The sequence below is a fragment of the Adiantum capillus-veneris genome, chromosome 26 (genome assembly GCF_014529385.1).
Source record: "Adiantum capillus-veneris isolate H3 chromosome 26, ASM1452938v2, whole genome shotgun sequence".
NCBI classification, from domain to species: Eukaryota; Viridiplantae; Streptophyta; class Polypodiopsida; order Polypodiales; family Pteridaceae; genus Adiantum; species Adiantum capillus-veneris.
This window is the reverse complement of record NC_140956.1, coordinates 86,580,753-86,595,755: the sequence shown is the minus strand read 5'-3', so window position 1 is coordinate 86,595,755 and position 15,003 is coordinate 86,580,753. Positions and strand designations below refer to the sequence as shown.

Here is a 15,003-nt window from a genome sequence, read left to right as displayed (position 1 = left end):
TTTCAGGTTCCGTTTATTTTACCCTTTTGGGGAGATATCACAGTTGTTTTGTCTCATAAGCCATCGCTCGCTCTACTGAGTCTCTTATTTGTTCACGTTTTAGCATTTGTTATTTTAGTCTTTTTATTTTCTATTCTGAACATTTGGATCATATGATGATGATGTAACTGAACATTTCATTTCATGGGGCCAAGTTCAGCCTATAGAAGCTGGTAATGAAATAAATCTAAATCAAACTCACTCTCTCTCTCTCTCTCTCTCTCTCTCTCTCTCTCTCAACAATATACACACGCCATTTCCCGGAAATTATTTAGTTTGTTCGTAAATAATAATAATAACCATTTACACACACACACACACACACACACACACACACACAGAGAGAGAGAGAGAGAGAGAGAGAGAGAGAGAGAGAGAGAGAGAGACCTGGAAAGTTTTCAAATGACGGTGCATCATCACGTCCAAAAGTACGAAAATGGCAGTAATCAGCGATGGATAGCTTAACAATGTGTCTGCCTGGCTCCACAGAGTAAGCTTGATCACGTAGAGGCAGTAAACGTTGGCAAGTACTTGCCAAATTAAAGTATCCTTCCACAAGAAGTTTTGAACAAATTCTCACAATAATTCCCACATTGTGACCCTCGTGACTAATAAGTAACACCCATCTACTAACATAATATGGCGGAAGGGGGAGCTCTTTACACATGTCGCAATCTGCGACCTAAAGGCTAAAGTTCAAAACAAAAACAAGCCCCGTTGTATGCGATAAAGAGGGAGAGAGGGGGAGAGAGAGAGGCCGTCGAAGGCGGTCGGCCATACTAGTATTTAAGAAAAGGGGGGGGGGGGGGGGGGGGGGGCAACGGGATCAATCTACTAACATAGTATGGCGGAAGGGGGAGCTCTTTACACGTGTCGCAATCTGCGACCTGAAGGCTAAAGTCCAAAACAAAAACAAGCCCCTTTGCACGCGATAAAGAGGGGGAGAGGGGGAGAGAGAGAGAGGCCGCCGAAGGTGGCTGGCCATACTGGTATTTAAGAAAAAGGGGGGGGGGGGGGGGGGCAACGGGATCAAAGGCAGAGAAGTTCACACGCGAAAGCACAGGAGATCGCAGCCCCAACAGTCAAATCAAAAACTAAACCTACACGAGCACTAAACTTGGATAGCCTGGAAAATGCATGTTAACTTATAATATAAAGTTGTAAAAACGGCTAAGGGTACACAATGCATGCGCGGGTGAGATGGTTAGCCTATGTGTCCCTAAACTCGGACAGCCAAGTCTCGGGTTCGAATCGCTCTGCCGTGCCTCGTTTTTCTCGTTGGCCATGTTTAATACACCTCTCCTTTTTTACGGTGCGTCTCGTTTTTCCCGCTGGCCAGGTTTAGTGCGTCTCGAGATCCCACCCTACAACCCTGACTGTTGATCCCATTACTCCATCCCGCATTTAATATGGGTGTCACTTAGTCTCAAGGCATTGTGACTTCCCTCAACAGCATGAGCTTTTGTGACGAAGGCACCACATGCCTAGCTAGGTACAATTCGGGGTAGGGGACCGTCGACCCGGTGTTGGGGGGGGGGGGGGTGTGTCTCCTGCCCCCAATCGTACCTAGTTAGGTATGCGGTGCCTCTCGAGCAGAAGCTCATGATGTTATTCATTGTATGAAAAACACTGGAAAAGACCCCATTTTCCTACATGAGAAAATTTCTAAATCTTCTTGTGTTCGGACAGGGTGTTTTTACTTCGTTAGCATATACACATATTCAAAAATCTTGTAGGACGTTCAACCACGTGGTCGAACTTTTTAACGGAAAAATCAAACAGCATGCACACAACAACGTTTTTACGATGCGCACAACTGTTTATTATAGCACGCATGTAGCAGCTTTTTTACTTCGGTGTAGTGTTTGGAAAATATCATTTTTCCAAACATTCAAAATTCCTTTCCTTGAGTTTGCCAAGAGGAAATTTAACAATTCGGAATTTTTCCTTTTCCCTTTGCTCTCAACTGGCATTTTTGAAATTGGAAACAGAGCGATATAACCTAAGACTCATTTTTCCCGAACATTGCTTCGTTGATTCGAAAATTTTGAAACACATTCATCAATGACTTTTTTACAGCAAAATCAAATAGCACGCATGCAACATCGTTTTTACAATGCGCACATTTGTTTATAACACGCACACAACATCGTTTTTACGATGCGCACAATTGTTTATAGCATGCATGCAACACCTTCTTTAATCCACAATGTGCACATATGTTAATATAGAGACAAAGACACTCCTTTGCAAAATTCGCATCCAGCTATATGCAGCGAGTGAGGTGCTCTCTCTCCCTCTCTTAATCTAGAGAATTATTTTATGTAAACTCTAACCTTTTTTATGGTTCTTCTATGAGGTATACAAGTCAAATTCGGAACATCTTGATTGCAATGCAAGACACATGATATTTTGTCTAAACCAAGGTAACATGGTTTTGATAAAAACAAATCTCTCTCTCTCTCTCTCTCTCCTTCATGGATGCATATTCTTGTTGAATGTTGAAATGACATACCCATAAATTGGTAAACATGCTCTAAATGAAGAACACAATTGCTCTTTTCTATTCCATTTGGCTTGATTTCAATCCAACCACCTTCTTGTATGAATAACAACATAAAGAGACAAATTGGATCTAAAAAATAATGTTCTCAAAAAGCAATTTCAGACATGCTCTTTACTTTCAATGATTTGGCTTCACTTCAATTCAATACAAAAACAAATAACATATATGTAAATTGTGGTGTCTTTTTGTTTCAATGAGTGCAAGATATGCCGTGGGCTTGTTTATGGTGCAATATGTGTGATTGCATTGCTTTACGGATTTTCTCTTGCTAAGATCAGGATAAAAAAGATTCAAGTTGTTCTCTATTAATCCAAATAGAGGATTGTCTCCAAATGGAACCACATGCACTAGCAATTTGAAGCAATGTCTAAATAGGCAAGAAGTTACACTAGATTCCAATGCGACTAACGAAGCACTTTGGAAAGGATTTTCTACATTTTGAAGTTCATATTGTATGATTAAGACGTGTCATACTATGTTCCTTGTGAAGTTCATATTGTATGATTAGGACATGTCGTACTATCTATAACTGCTTTACTTGCACTAACTTTCACCCTCTCTCTCTCTACCTCCACTCCTACACATTTCTTATTTCAAATGCAGCTAACGAAGCACTCTAGTTTCTTTTTGGCCCTGGTAAGGATTAAAAGGGACGTCGTTGGTCCAACTAGTCGTTTCCCTAAAGATAGCACGCACTTGAAGGTTTTATTAAATTTTCATTAAAAAGTAATGCACCTTATGATCATGTGCAAGGCACCGCAGTTTGTGAGCCACAAGCAAAGGAGACATGTATGTGGAGAGAGAGTGTCACAAACTGGTGATGTGCACTACAACATGTTACATGCTTTTTGACGCACAATATTTCGATGCACCATACTTTTCCATGCGCATTTCGACGGGCATACCCCGCGTCAATATACGCGTCGATACATACGTGGTAATACACGTGACAATGCCTGTCGAAAGGCGCGTATTTCCACGCGTATATCGATGGAAAAAAATTAGGGAAAAAAACCAAATCCGCGCGCAGGCAGTCATTTTCGCCTGTGAGCGCGCGCGCAGATCTAGCCTTCTTGGAAACCTGCAGCACAAGTATTGTTCTCCCCCCTCTCTCTCTCTCTCTCTCTCTCTCTCTCTCTCTCTCTCTCTCAAGCTACATTGTGTGTGTGTGTGTGTGTGTGTGTGTGTGTGTATAGGAAAGAGAGAGAGAGAGAGAGAGAGAGAGAGAGAGAGAAATGCTTGTGTGTGTAGGAAATTATAGAGAGAGAGAGAGAAATGTGTGTGCGTGTGTGTGTAGGAAATTAGAGAGAGAGAGAGAGAGAGAGAGAGAGAAATGTGTGTGTGTGTGTAGGAAATTAAAGAGAGAGAGAGAGAGAGAGAGAGAGAGAGAGAGAGAGAGAGAAATGTGTGTGTATGTGTGTGTAAGAAATTAAAGAGAGAGAGAGAGAGAGAGAGAGAGAGAGAGAGAGAGATGTGTGTGTGTGTGTGTGTGTAGGAAATTAGAGAGAGAGAGAGAGAGAGAGAGAGAGAGAGAGAGAGAAGTAGAGAGGGAGAAATAGAGAATGAGAGAGAGAGGGAAATAGAGAAATAGAGAGAGAAAGAGAGATAGAGAGAGAGGGAAATAGAGAGAGAGAGAGATAGGGAAGTAGAGAGAGAGAAATAGAGAGATAGAGAGTGATATATATATATATATATATATATATATATATAGAGAGAGAGAGAGAGAGAGAGAGAGGGAAATAGAGAAATAGAGAGAGAGAGAGAGAGAGAGAGAGAGAGAGAGAGACAGAGAGAGAGAGATATAGGGAGGTAGAGAGAGAGAAATAGGGAGATATGAGAGAGAGAAATAGGGAGATATATAGAGAGATAGATAGATAGATTGTATTATCGTCCACGGAGGTCAAATATGACCTATGGGACCCAAGGCAAAACATTACAAACGTGGGGGGTTTTGGGGATACATCTCAGTTAAGGACTGAGGGTCCAAAAAGAAGGTGAGAGATAATAAGATGAATAAAATCTATGCAGAAAGGGGTGTGAAGGGAGCGGGTTTGGGAGTGCGAAACTCTTGAATAATGGCTTTACCTCTTCGGTAGACTGCCCATTTCCCTGCTGCGCGCGCTTCTCGCACCTTTTGTAGTTCTACTTTCTTTTGCTTGAGTTGTGCAGGTGTAAGATCTTCTGCAAACCATATTTTGGTGTCCTTGAGAAGCCTTGATTGCTCAAGAAATTTGATTCGGTCCGCCTTGGTTTTGAAGGTGTAGATTGCATGATTGGTGCGAGGTTTGTGTGTAAGAGAAGTGAGGGTTGCCGGATCACACTGTACCATGGGGATTGCGGATTGGATGCGGGCAAATGACTCATGATTGAGGTCTCCCTCCCCTTTCCAATCGCTTGGGAGCCCTCCAATGCGAACATTGAGAGCAATTTCCTCTTGCCGTTGCTGTTCACGTAATGTGGAGGCCACGCGATCTTTGAACCTGTGAGAGATTACCTCTTGTATTTGAGTTTTGACCTCCTTTGTGACGGTCGTCTCTACTTCTTCTTTTGCCTTCGTGAGCTTGCTTTCGATCTGCTTCAGCTCCTCCTCTTTGTGATTCTCTATTGTGGCAAGCCGAGCTTCGAAAACTGTAAGCCTTTGTTTCAGCTTGTCATTCTCCTTACGGAGGTTTTCGACTTTGGCTTGGAGGCGGGTGATGTTGTCTGCCTTGGGAGGTGTTGCTACGACTCCAGCGAAGCTGAGCTTACCTTGGGACGAGGCCCGGGTAGCCATGGATGCCAAGGGTGAGTTGCTTGGGACCTTCTCGAATCACTCTCCTTCTCGAGACAGTCACCTTAGGTCGGGGTTAAGGCCGACTTTCTTGTGGTTGAGGTCGGAAGGCAAGGGTGAGAATCACCTTCACTCACACAGACCCTTAGGTACACAAACCCCTTAGGTAAAAGGTTAAGGCGGTTCGGTTCATAAGGTGAGGTAAGGCGGGTTGCCGAATGCTAAATGGAGCAGGGCACCACCGAGCAGAACTGCCTGACGGGGGCGGAATTGGGCAAGGCAGGTTGCCAAGCAGGTTGACAGAGGCGGAATAGGGCAAGGTCGCAGATGACCACGCAGGGCTAGGTCGCGCAGGAAGCCGAGACCAGGCCACGCAGGGTGAGCCGGGACCAGGCCGGTTCGATCTGAGTTGGGAGGGAGGGGGCGAGCTAGGGCTTGATGCCCCCCCACAGAGCAGCCCCTCGCCCAGGGGGAGGCTGAGGAGGAAGAAGAGAGAGAGAGAGAGAGAGAGAGAGAGAGAGAGAGAGAGAGAGAGAGAGAGAGAGAGTTCCCAAGGAGCTAGCTCAGAGAGAGAGATATAGAGAGAGAAATAGGGAGATATATAGAGAGAGAGAGAGAGATATAGGGAGGTAGAGAGAAATAGGGAGATATCTCCCTATTTCTTTCTACCTCCCTATATCTCTCTCTCTATATATATCTGCCTATTTCTCTCTCTCTACCTCCCTATCTATATATATATATCTATATATATATATATATATATATAGAGAGAGAGAGAGAGAGAGAGAGAGAGAGAGAGGGAGAGAATGAGAGAGGATAGCATCTGACTAACTGCGCATCTTCTTGGAGGCAGCTGGGCCATCCAAGGGGTGAGCTTCAGGCGGTAGGAAAGCTACCCGCAAGCCCTCTCTAAGATATGGTGCCTCATTGCACCAATTGTGTACCTCAGCTTATTTACATTGCATTACCGATGCTGCAGCTTTGACATCCCGAATGCGCATAGACATAGGAAGCACCACATCTGAGGATACATGAATGACCACAGGCAATGAATAGCAAGCATAAACATCACTCCACTCCATAGCACCAATACATGAATGGTAGTGAGGAGACAAAACATCAGGAGCGGAAGTCAACAACCATAAATGAAGCTAAGCCATAGTCTGTGCGTGCACAAAATGTAGAACCTGATCCTCGGTCCATTCTTGAGCAGCATGGATGAGAGAGAGAGAAATAGAGAGAGAGAGAGAGAGAGAGAGAGAGAGAGAGAGAGAGAGAGAGAGAGAGAGATAGAGAAATAGAGAGAGAGAGAGAGAGAGAAAGAGAGAGAGAGAGAGAGATAGAGAAATAGAGGGATAGGGAGTGATTCTCTCTAGTTAATTCTCTCTCTCTCTCTCTCTCTACCTCTATCTGTGGCTCTGTCTCTATCTTTACCTCTCTCTCTCTCTCTATATATATAGAGAGAGAGAGAGAGAGAGAGGTAAAGATAGAGACAGAGCCAGAGATAGAGGTAGAGAGAGAGAGAGAGAGAATTAACTAGAGAGAGCTACGGAGATGGATAGAGAGAGAGAGAGAGAGATAGTAGTAGATAGAGAAAGTAGTGGTGAAAGAGTTAGCTTGGCTGACCAATTGTGTGAAAAGGACAGAAACTCTCTCTATCTCTCTCTCTCCCTCTAGAAGAAACTATGGAACTAAAAGAGGCAAAGGGGTTTTGCCCGCTACATGCATTGTCATGTACACCTGGGAGAGCATGTATTTGTCAACCCATATAGGATTTGACCAATAAAGACGAAATTTTGACCCGGTGGTCCTGATCTCCATACACCTTTGGACCGAGGTGTGCGGAGATGGCTAGAGAATGCGAGGTAGTTTACATTGTGAGGAGTATATATATTGAGACAACATTCATAATCATTGTAGATGGCAACATCATCAACTAACATGGAGGAAAAGATTGCATGCTCGTGCATGCTCTGTAAGTATCGAATCCTGCACAAGCGTAGGATATGTAATGAGCATGTGCACAAGTACGGAGAGTTTGCTAGAGAAACCATACAAAATCTACGATCCAACTCCTACGGAACGGGCATTGATTTTCGCGACATAACACTTACATCTGAGAGAGAGAGAGAGAGAGAGAGAGAGAGAGAGAGAGAGAGAGAGAGAGAGAGAGAGAGAGAGAGAGAGAGAGAGAGAGAGAGAGAAAGGATTATGCGTGAAGGTCCGACCAATCCAAAGCCAAGGATGGAAGCAGAGGAGGGCTTACAGACACAAGATGATGGCATGGAGGAGATGCTGGATGCCTTCTTCCAGACAAGCGAGGAGAACGCTAACGAAGCAGCACCAGAAGAAGTGTGTCTATCTCCTAAAGACATGTTGAGAAAGTTGGCACATCAACCAATCTATGAAGGCGCCAAAATATCGGTGCTTCGTACTTGTCTATCGTTTTTGAATCTGCAGTGAGTGTACGGGTGGTCAGATACAAGCGTCACTGCTTTGTTTAGGTACGTAACTTACAAAAGAGATTTTTCGATTCCAATGGTGACGTGCTTGGGGAACTTTTAATTTAATGTGGCTTAAACAGGTTGTTGCGGGAGCAACTACTCCCGGCTGGCAATGAAATCCCCCCCTCCAGGCTAGACGCAAAGCGACTATTGACCTTAGTTGGCTTGGACTACAACAAGATTCATGCATGTCCAAATGATTGCATTCTTTTTCGCAATGAATTCGCACATTGTCTGTCGTGTCCTAAGTGTCAGGACTGAAATCGCACAACTGGCATAAGTTCTTGCAATTTATTCTTCCAATTGTGATCAAGGGGTGTTTAACGAAGGAAGTGCAGTCCTGCATATACAAGATTTTAGAGCTAGTGCGGTGGATCTCTTCCAAGGAGATACGAGAGGAATCCATTGCACTCGCAAGGGCTAACTCCATTGAGGTAGTTTGCATGATTGAGAAGTATCTACCCACGAGCTGCCTAACTATCCAAATGCACTTGCTCATCGATGTAGTAGATGAGGTTGCAGTGGCAGGTATAGTCCACAGCCTTTGGATGTTCTTTCTAGAGCGGTTCATGAAAACACTTAAGGGTTTTGTTCGCCAAAAAGCGCGTCCAGAGGGGAGCATGACAGAAGGATGGCTGGTGCAAGAGTCTCTTGTCTTGACGATCGAATTTCTATATGTTTCTGACCCAGAAATGCCTAGACTATGGAGTGATGAGCAGGATGCAAGATTGGTGGGAGAGGAGCCGTAGGGGCAAGGGGTGCCGAAGAAAATGGACGACGCCATGCGAGAAAAGATCATGAAGTTCTGTATACTAAATTCAGAGCTAATGCAAAAATGGCTTGAAAGGTACGAAGAAGAGAAAGAGAGACGCAATAAGGAGCGACATGATTTCAGCGAAGCCAAACGACTAGAGGCTTACCCTTGCCAGACCATCTCGCTCCTCTACCTGAATTCCCTACAATGGCATGGTTGGACAAGACAGTGAGAGTAGCTTGACAGATCGAAGAACCCATATCTCCAGAAGAGGAAGAGCTGGCTGTTGGTTGTGATTGGAGGTATCATACATACATGGCACTGTGGTCGCATGGAAAGCATTTCAGAACACAACAAATTGACAGCAGAAGAAACACATTTGACAGTGGGGTAATGGTTAGTTTCATGCAAAAGAGCAGGGCCAATGCCAGAGACACGAATGAGAGCACTAGCAACCTGGATTACTGTGGTCTGGTGTCAGATATCTTGAAAGTCAGCTTCAGACGGTTTGAATTGTTTTTGTTGGATGTGAAGTCGTTCAAGGTGATTACTTCTGGTCGCAGTGCAACGGTAGAGATGGAAACAAGCTTGTGCATATAGATTCTACAAAGGTTTGGACAGATGAGAGCGACACGTTTGCTCTCCCCGAACATTGCGAGCAAGTGGTCTTTGTACCGGACCCTCAAGAGCGACAATGGTGGTTTGTGTTTCAGGTTGCTCCAAGAAATAAACAAGTATTTGAAGGGCAAGAGCTCCTGGAGGAAAGTTGGCCAGACGACGCAGATACTACTGTGACATTAGATGAGATGGATGAAGGTATGGCAGAGGAAGCTGACACATATACGAGGGATGATGCAGATGAGGCAGATATGACACTTGTAGATGAAGATGCAATGGATGAAGACAATCCGCCAGAACGAGTTGGGGCAGAGTTATGTCTGCAGTTAGAGATAGACGATGATACGGTGCAAGATCTTATCGATGATGTCTCACTAGTCAAAGCCTATAAGTGTTTGTGTGAAGACGTTGATTTAAAATTAAGCTCTTTCTTAATTTAAACAAAGGTGTTCTGACGCTTTCTTTTACTTTCTTTGTGCATGACTTTAGTATGGCAGACCAGTCGCTAGATCCCGCTTCTATGAGTGCGGATGCATTTATGGGATTCGTCACACGGATGACGCCCACTCAGATGGCAGATGCGTCTCAGTATTGGATAGCCAGAGGTATGGGTACCACGCCTCCGGGCTTCACACCCAAGGGTCCGACGCTTATGGGGGGGACGCTATGGGGGGGAGGGGACGCCTATGGGTACGACACCTGCGAGGTCCCATCACAGCCGCTTCGACACCTAGGGGTACGACAGAGGCGGGTACGTCAGCATCTCCGCAGCACAGGCACACTCGTCGATCTCGATGATCGTCAGGTGGAGGTGGTGGTTGCTATGGAGGAGGGTCCACAAATGCTTCGACCCCTCCTCGCTCACGACCCCCGTCCTACCCGGGCACACCTCTCGACACACCTCTTAGCACACCTCGGACACCTTGGGGGGCACACGATCCTAGTACCTCCAAGGTCTATACTATACGGCCAGATGGACAGGTTGACATGGATAGTGTCGGGACTGAGATGAAACAGCGGGTTCGCCAGCTCATGGAGGTGTAGTTTTCTAGCACCATCATGACGTCTTGGACTCATCAGGATCGCAACAAAATCAATTATATAGTGGAGACCATCATGAGAGAGTATCGGCCTGCTCCAGGTTGAGAGGAGCTTTCGAGGAGATGGATCATGAATGTTGCACGGGACACCGCGAAACATCGTCGACATGCAGCTTGTCGGGCTTTCAGGCAGGGCTCGCCACAGCCTTCGGGCATCTCACACGAGTCGTGGCAGCAGATCAGGGAGGATGAGGAGATAGCAGACACGAGGTTCAGACAGCAGCGTCTCGCCGCGGAGGTATGTAGGGAGACTAGGGGCACATCTCATCCTGGCAGCGGAGGCTTCGACACTTTTCACTATGAGTTTGTGAGTTTCCAATCCAATCCTAGCTATGGCATTTTTTTTCAAGAGCGATGAATCATGTATTCTTAATTACTTTGGTTTTTGTATAAACGCAGAATCTTGCAATGCATCGAGCCCTGACACGCCAGGAGGAGATAGATGGATATCGGAGAGGCATTTATGAAGTATTGAATGATCTTGCTGCCCGCAGGAGAGCCTGTAGACTGGGAGGCCTTAGAGTCTCGCTGATTGATTGAAGTGAGACATTTGATCGAGACAAATAATATGTGTGAGTTGACTTAATTAATTAAGTATATGTGAAGTAATATCATACTAATTTTGTGACTTGTCCCTTTATGTGCAGGTTGTGACACGCGAGTCATCAGTGGATTTCTATATATGTTTTGTGAGACACAGACACATCTCTGTGTTTCTTTCTTGTATAGACATGGTTATGGTTATTGTTATTGTTTATTGTTTATGGACGTTATGGTTATGGTTATTGTTTTGTTTATGGTTATAGTTATCGTTATGGTTTTGATCAATATGGTTATGGTTATGGTTTTAATTTGGTTATGGTTTTGCACAAAGTTCGTTTCATTTCTTCCATCAAGTTGTGCCTTAAATCTCATGTGAGATCCTACATGGATATCATGTAGGAGACGTATACATATGGTTTTTTTTTTAAAGTTTATGTTAAAATGAAGGGAACTTTGCCAAAATTTCTGCAGGAGCATGGTTGATTTTGGTGTTGCTCGCTTTCTTGGGCAGAGGACAGGCAGACTGGCTGTGTCCATCTTTTCACTGGGCACAAGCTTGGCTATCTGTCCTCTGTCCAAGAAATGTTTTAAATGATATGGTCGTCGAAATACGTGTCTATAGAGGCGTCAAAATACGCGTCGAAAATAGGTGCCTTCGATGTAGATATCGACGCGTATTTCGACTGTTTCATAGGGACGAGGATTCGACGCAATTTTCGACGGTTTACGTCGAAATCTGCGTCGAAGGCACCTGTTTTGGTTGTAGTGGTGGCATGCCTAGAAATTCACAGTAGACCAGTAGAGACAGTCCTAGAAAAATCGTTGACATGTTGACGTGGCATATACGGACTTCCGTGATTTGCGGTGCAAAAAGCGGCTGACCTGCTGACGTGGCAAAGTGTATAGAAACTTGTTTTTGCGCTATTGAAAAGCTACTCAAGTTGATTTTGACAGTTTTGGGTCAATTGCTTTATTTTAAAAGCTTTTGAGTGAGAATCTTTTGGGGCTCTGCTTTTTGGGCATCCCTTGTAACTTATAAATAAGTGTGCAGGGCCCTCATAACTCAGAGCATCTAGACACAGGGTCTGAGGGTGAGAACCCTCCCACTCTCTTGTACTTTGAGCATCGATTAATACAAAAAGAAATACCAAAAGGGGCGCCAATATTGGGGCCAATATCTCTAGGCACGGAACTCCGCCGGGCCGTGTCGAATCAATTGTGAACTGTGAACTATTTTGAAGTGAATCTCTGTTGTGCCGCGGTCGCGAATATTGACTTGAAGTGTCCAAGTTTGTTACAGTGGTATTAGAGTGCGGCCGATTTCTCTTCTATCGGGAAATCCGATTCTTTTCTCGTGGCACTTATGGATTCCAACAACGAACAGTCGACTTCCTCAACATCTGGGGATGCGAAAAGAGATCACAAAGAAGATTCTCACGAAGAGTACGGCCCATCTCGGCCTACTTAGGTAGAGATTGAAGAGATGGAACGTTGACAATTGGTTGAGGACGTGACAAAGATGATGACCAACCTTGCGAAGGATCCAAAATTTGTAAAATTTTTGACTCAGACATCCTTCGACAAAGTGCAAACCCAGTGGCAGCAGAAGGCCACAGAGCCACCCCTCAAACTGAAACTGAAGAAACCTCCTACTCGGAGGATGTTTACAGAGCAAGAATTGGAAGTGGTGGTTGATACATAGATTACTCAGATTTTTGACGTGAACAACAAAACCAAAAAGCACGACAAAAAGCAGAAGAAAGGAACTGACTTCCCGGGTTATTTAGGTCGCCGATCTACTTTTGCCTCGGCAAGAAAGCAGAAGAAGCGTGTGCGATCTGAAGGAGTATCCAATTCTTCTTCTTCTTCTTCTTCTGATAATTCTTCTAGCTCTTGTCACTCAAGCGAAGAAGACATGAAAGGAAAAAAGCGAAGCAAAAAGCAAAGCTTTAGGAAGGGCAAGAAAAAGGCAAAGAAGCCTAAATTTCACCCAGTTTTTGACATTTCTACAGAGGACGTCTTCAGATAGTTCGGACTCCGATGATCATAGATTTTATGCAAAGAAGAAGAATTTATATAAAGCCAGCAAGTGGGCAGCAAGTATGACTTCCTCGAATATAAAAGCAAGAAAGTTTGAGAATTTAAAGAAGGTGGATAGTCAATTAAGTTTGACACTTTTTCTGGATTACGAGATGCTTCAAGGGCTTTGGCCTTCATACATTAGTTTCATATAGCTTTCTCTGGAGGGCATTACTCAGAGCACTCCAAGATTTGGAAGGCTACCTCTTTCTTCAAGGGAAATGCTCGAACATGGTGGTCCACCTATCTATTGAACAAGAAAACGCCAATTAAATGGCTGAAATTTAAAAGGTTTTTAATTTCTTCTTGGTTGACTCGGGAGTACGAACGAGAAATACGAACTGCTTGGAATCATCTTCAGATGACCAAGCGAGATTCTTTGCATACATATTGCGAGAGATTTTGGGGCTCTTTTCTACCAATCTCTTCATTTAAGAAGATCTTGTGTAAAGAGCAGATTGAGCGGTTTTGCTGCGGACTTCCTACGGAGATCCGAGATCACTACTTGGAACAAAAGTTAGATTCTATTCAAGAATTGTTGGGTCATGCTAAACAGGGTTTTGCCATACATTCAGGCAATCTGACTCACCCCACAAATGAGATCATGACTCAGAGAACCGAACAGACTTCTAATAATGAAAGTAGAAAGAAGAAGAGCCCCCAAGAAAAGAAAGATAAGGATGCACGTCCCCAGCTCACTCTTCGGGAGAGGGCCAGCTACATCAAAGAGGGGAAGTGTTTCGGATGCGGGGAACATGGGCACATCTCCGTGAAGTGCCCTCAAAAGGCACAGAAAGAACAAGATGAAGAAAGGCCAGAGAGTTCGAAAGCAGCTGAGGAACGTGGACAAAAAGGCAAGATGAAAGCATGATTGGTTCCAGATTGCATGGGTATTGACCCAAGCACGATTGATGAAAGTACATAACTTTGCCAAGCTTGGGGCAAAGTGAAAGATCAAGAAGCCTTGATTTTCTTTGATGGAGGAGCCAAGGCCAACTTCATTTCACCTGAATTGACGGTGCGGCTCGAGATTACACCTGATCGAATGGGACCACAAGCAGAGGTAGTTCTAGCGGCACCCGACAGTGACGTGGCCATTACACCTATTGGAAAACTTTAGTTGCATTGTCAGGGGTATTTGGGGCACGAGGACTTCCACACAATGCCCTTGGAAGGTTGTGATGTTCTCCTAGGAGTCCCTTGGTACCATAAGAACAACACCGTGGTCGATTATCGGGCGAAGAAAGCGACATTGACTACTAAAAAGGGTCAAAACATTGTACTTGATGTGAAACTTAAGGGCGAATCTGTCCCTGTTGTATCGGCTTCGGCCGTTTCAAAATTAATGAAATCCAGTTTGTTTGTTTACTTGATCTTTTTGAAAGAGTTGAACGATGAACATAGAACATATATGTCTGAACTTGATAAAGAACGCCAAGATTTTCTCCACACTCATGCCGATTGCTTTTCTGAGGGCTTGCTAGGTGAGTTTCCACCAGCTCGTCCTGAGGATCATACCATTGATCTGATACCTGGAAGCACACCATCGAACCGGCCACCTTATCGTGTGAGCCGAGCCCTGAATGAAGAGATTATGAACCAAGTGAAAGACCTCTTGGAAAAGGGTCCTTGGAAAAGGGTCTTATCTAGCCGAGTACTTCACCTTACTGCTCTCCTGTGTTGTTGGTTTTAGAGAAAGATGGATCTTGGAGAATGTGCATTGATTCTAGAGCTCTCAACAAAATCACCATCAAGAACAGATTTTTGATTCCTAGGACCGATGATATTCTAGACCGACTACAGGGATTCTCTTGTTTCAGCAGGATCGATTTGAAGAGCGGATATCATCAGATCTGAATCGCACTGGGAGATGTCTACAAGACAACTTTTTGGACGACCTTCAGTGTATTTGAACTTTTGGTGATGCCTTTTGGGCTTAACAATGCTCCAACAAATTTTAACCGAATGATGGGCAAGATTTTCAGAGAGTACAGATCTTTTGTTGGGACTTTCTTTTATGACATTATTGT

General features: G+C 44.4%; 2 protein-coding genes across 2 annotated transcripts in view; both read right to left on the bottom strand.

The window, feature by feature from the left end:
* The window catches only part of LOC147423788 (pentatricopeptide repeat-containing protein At4g08210-like), a 98,613-nt gene extending 98,023 nt beyond the window's left edge, over window positions 1-590 (bottom strand). The window contains exon 1 of the mRNA XM_086501887.1: window positions 427-590. Within this exon, the coding sequence (XP_086358013.1) occupies window positions 427-456 (30 nt within the window). The 5' untranslated portion in view covers window positions 457-590. The remainder of the gene's footprint in view (window positions 1-426) is intronic.
* A 3,983-nt stretch (window positions 591-4,573) lies between these two features.
* Window positions 4,574-5,378, bottom strand: LOC147423787 (uncharacterized). The gene is given in 2 exon segments (XM_086501511.1): window positions 4,574-4,756; window positions 4,758-5,378. Coding segments are annotated over 2 exon segments (804 nt in total).
* Window positions 5,379-15,003: the final 9,625 nt, after the last annotated feature.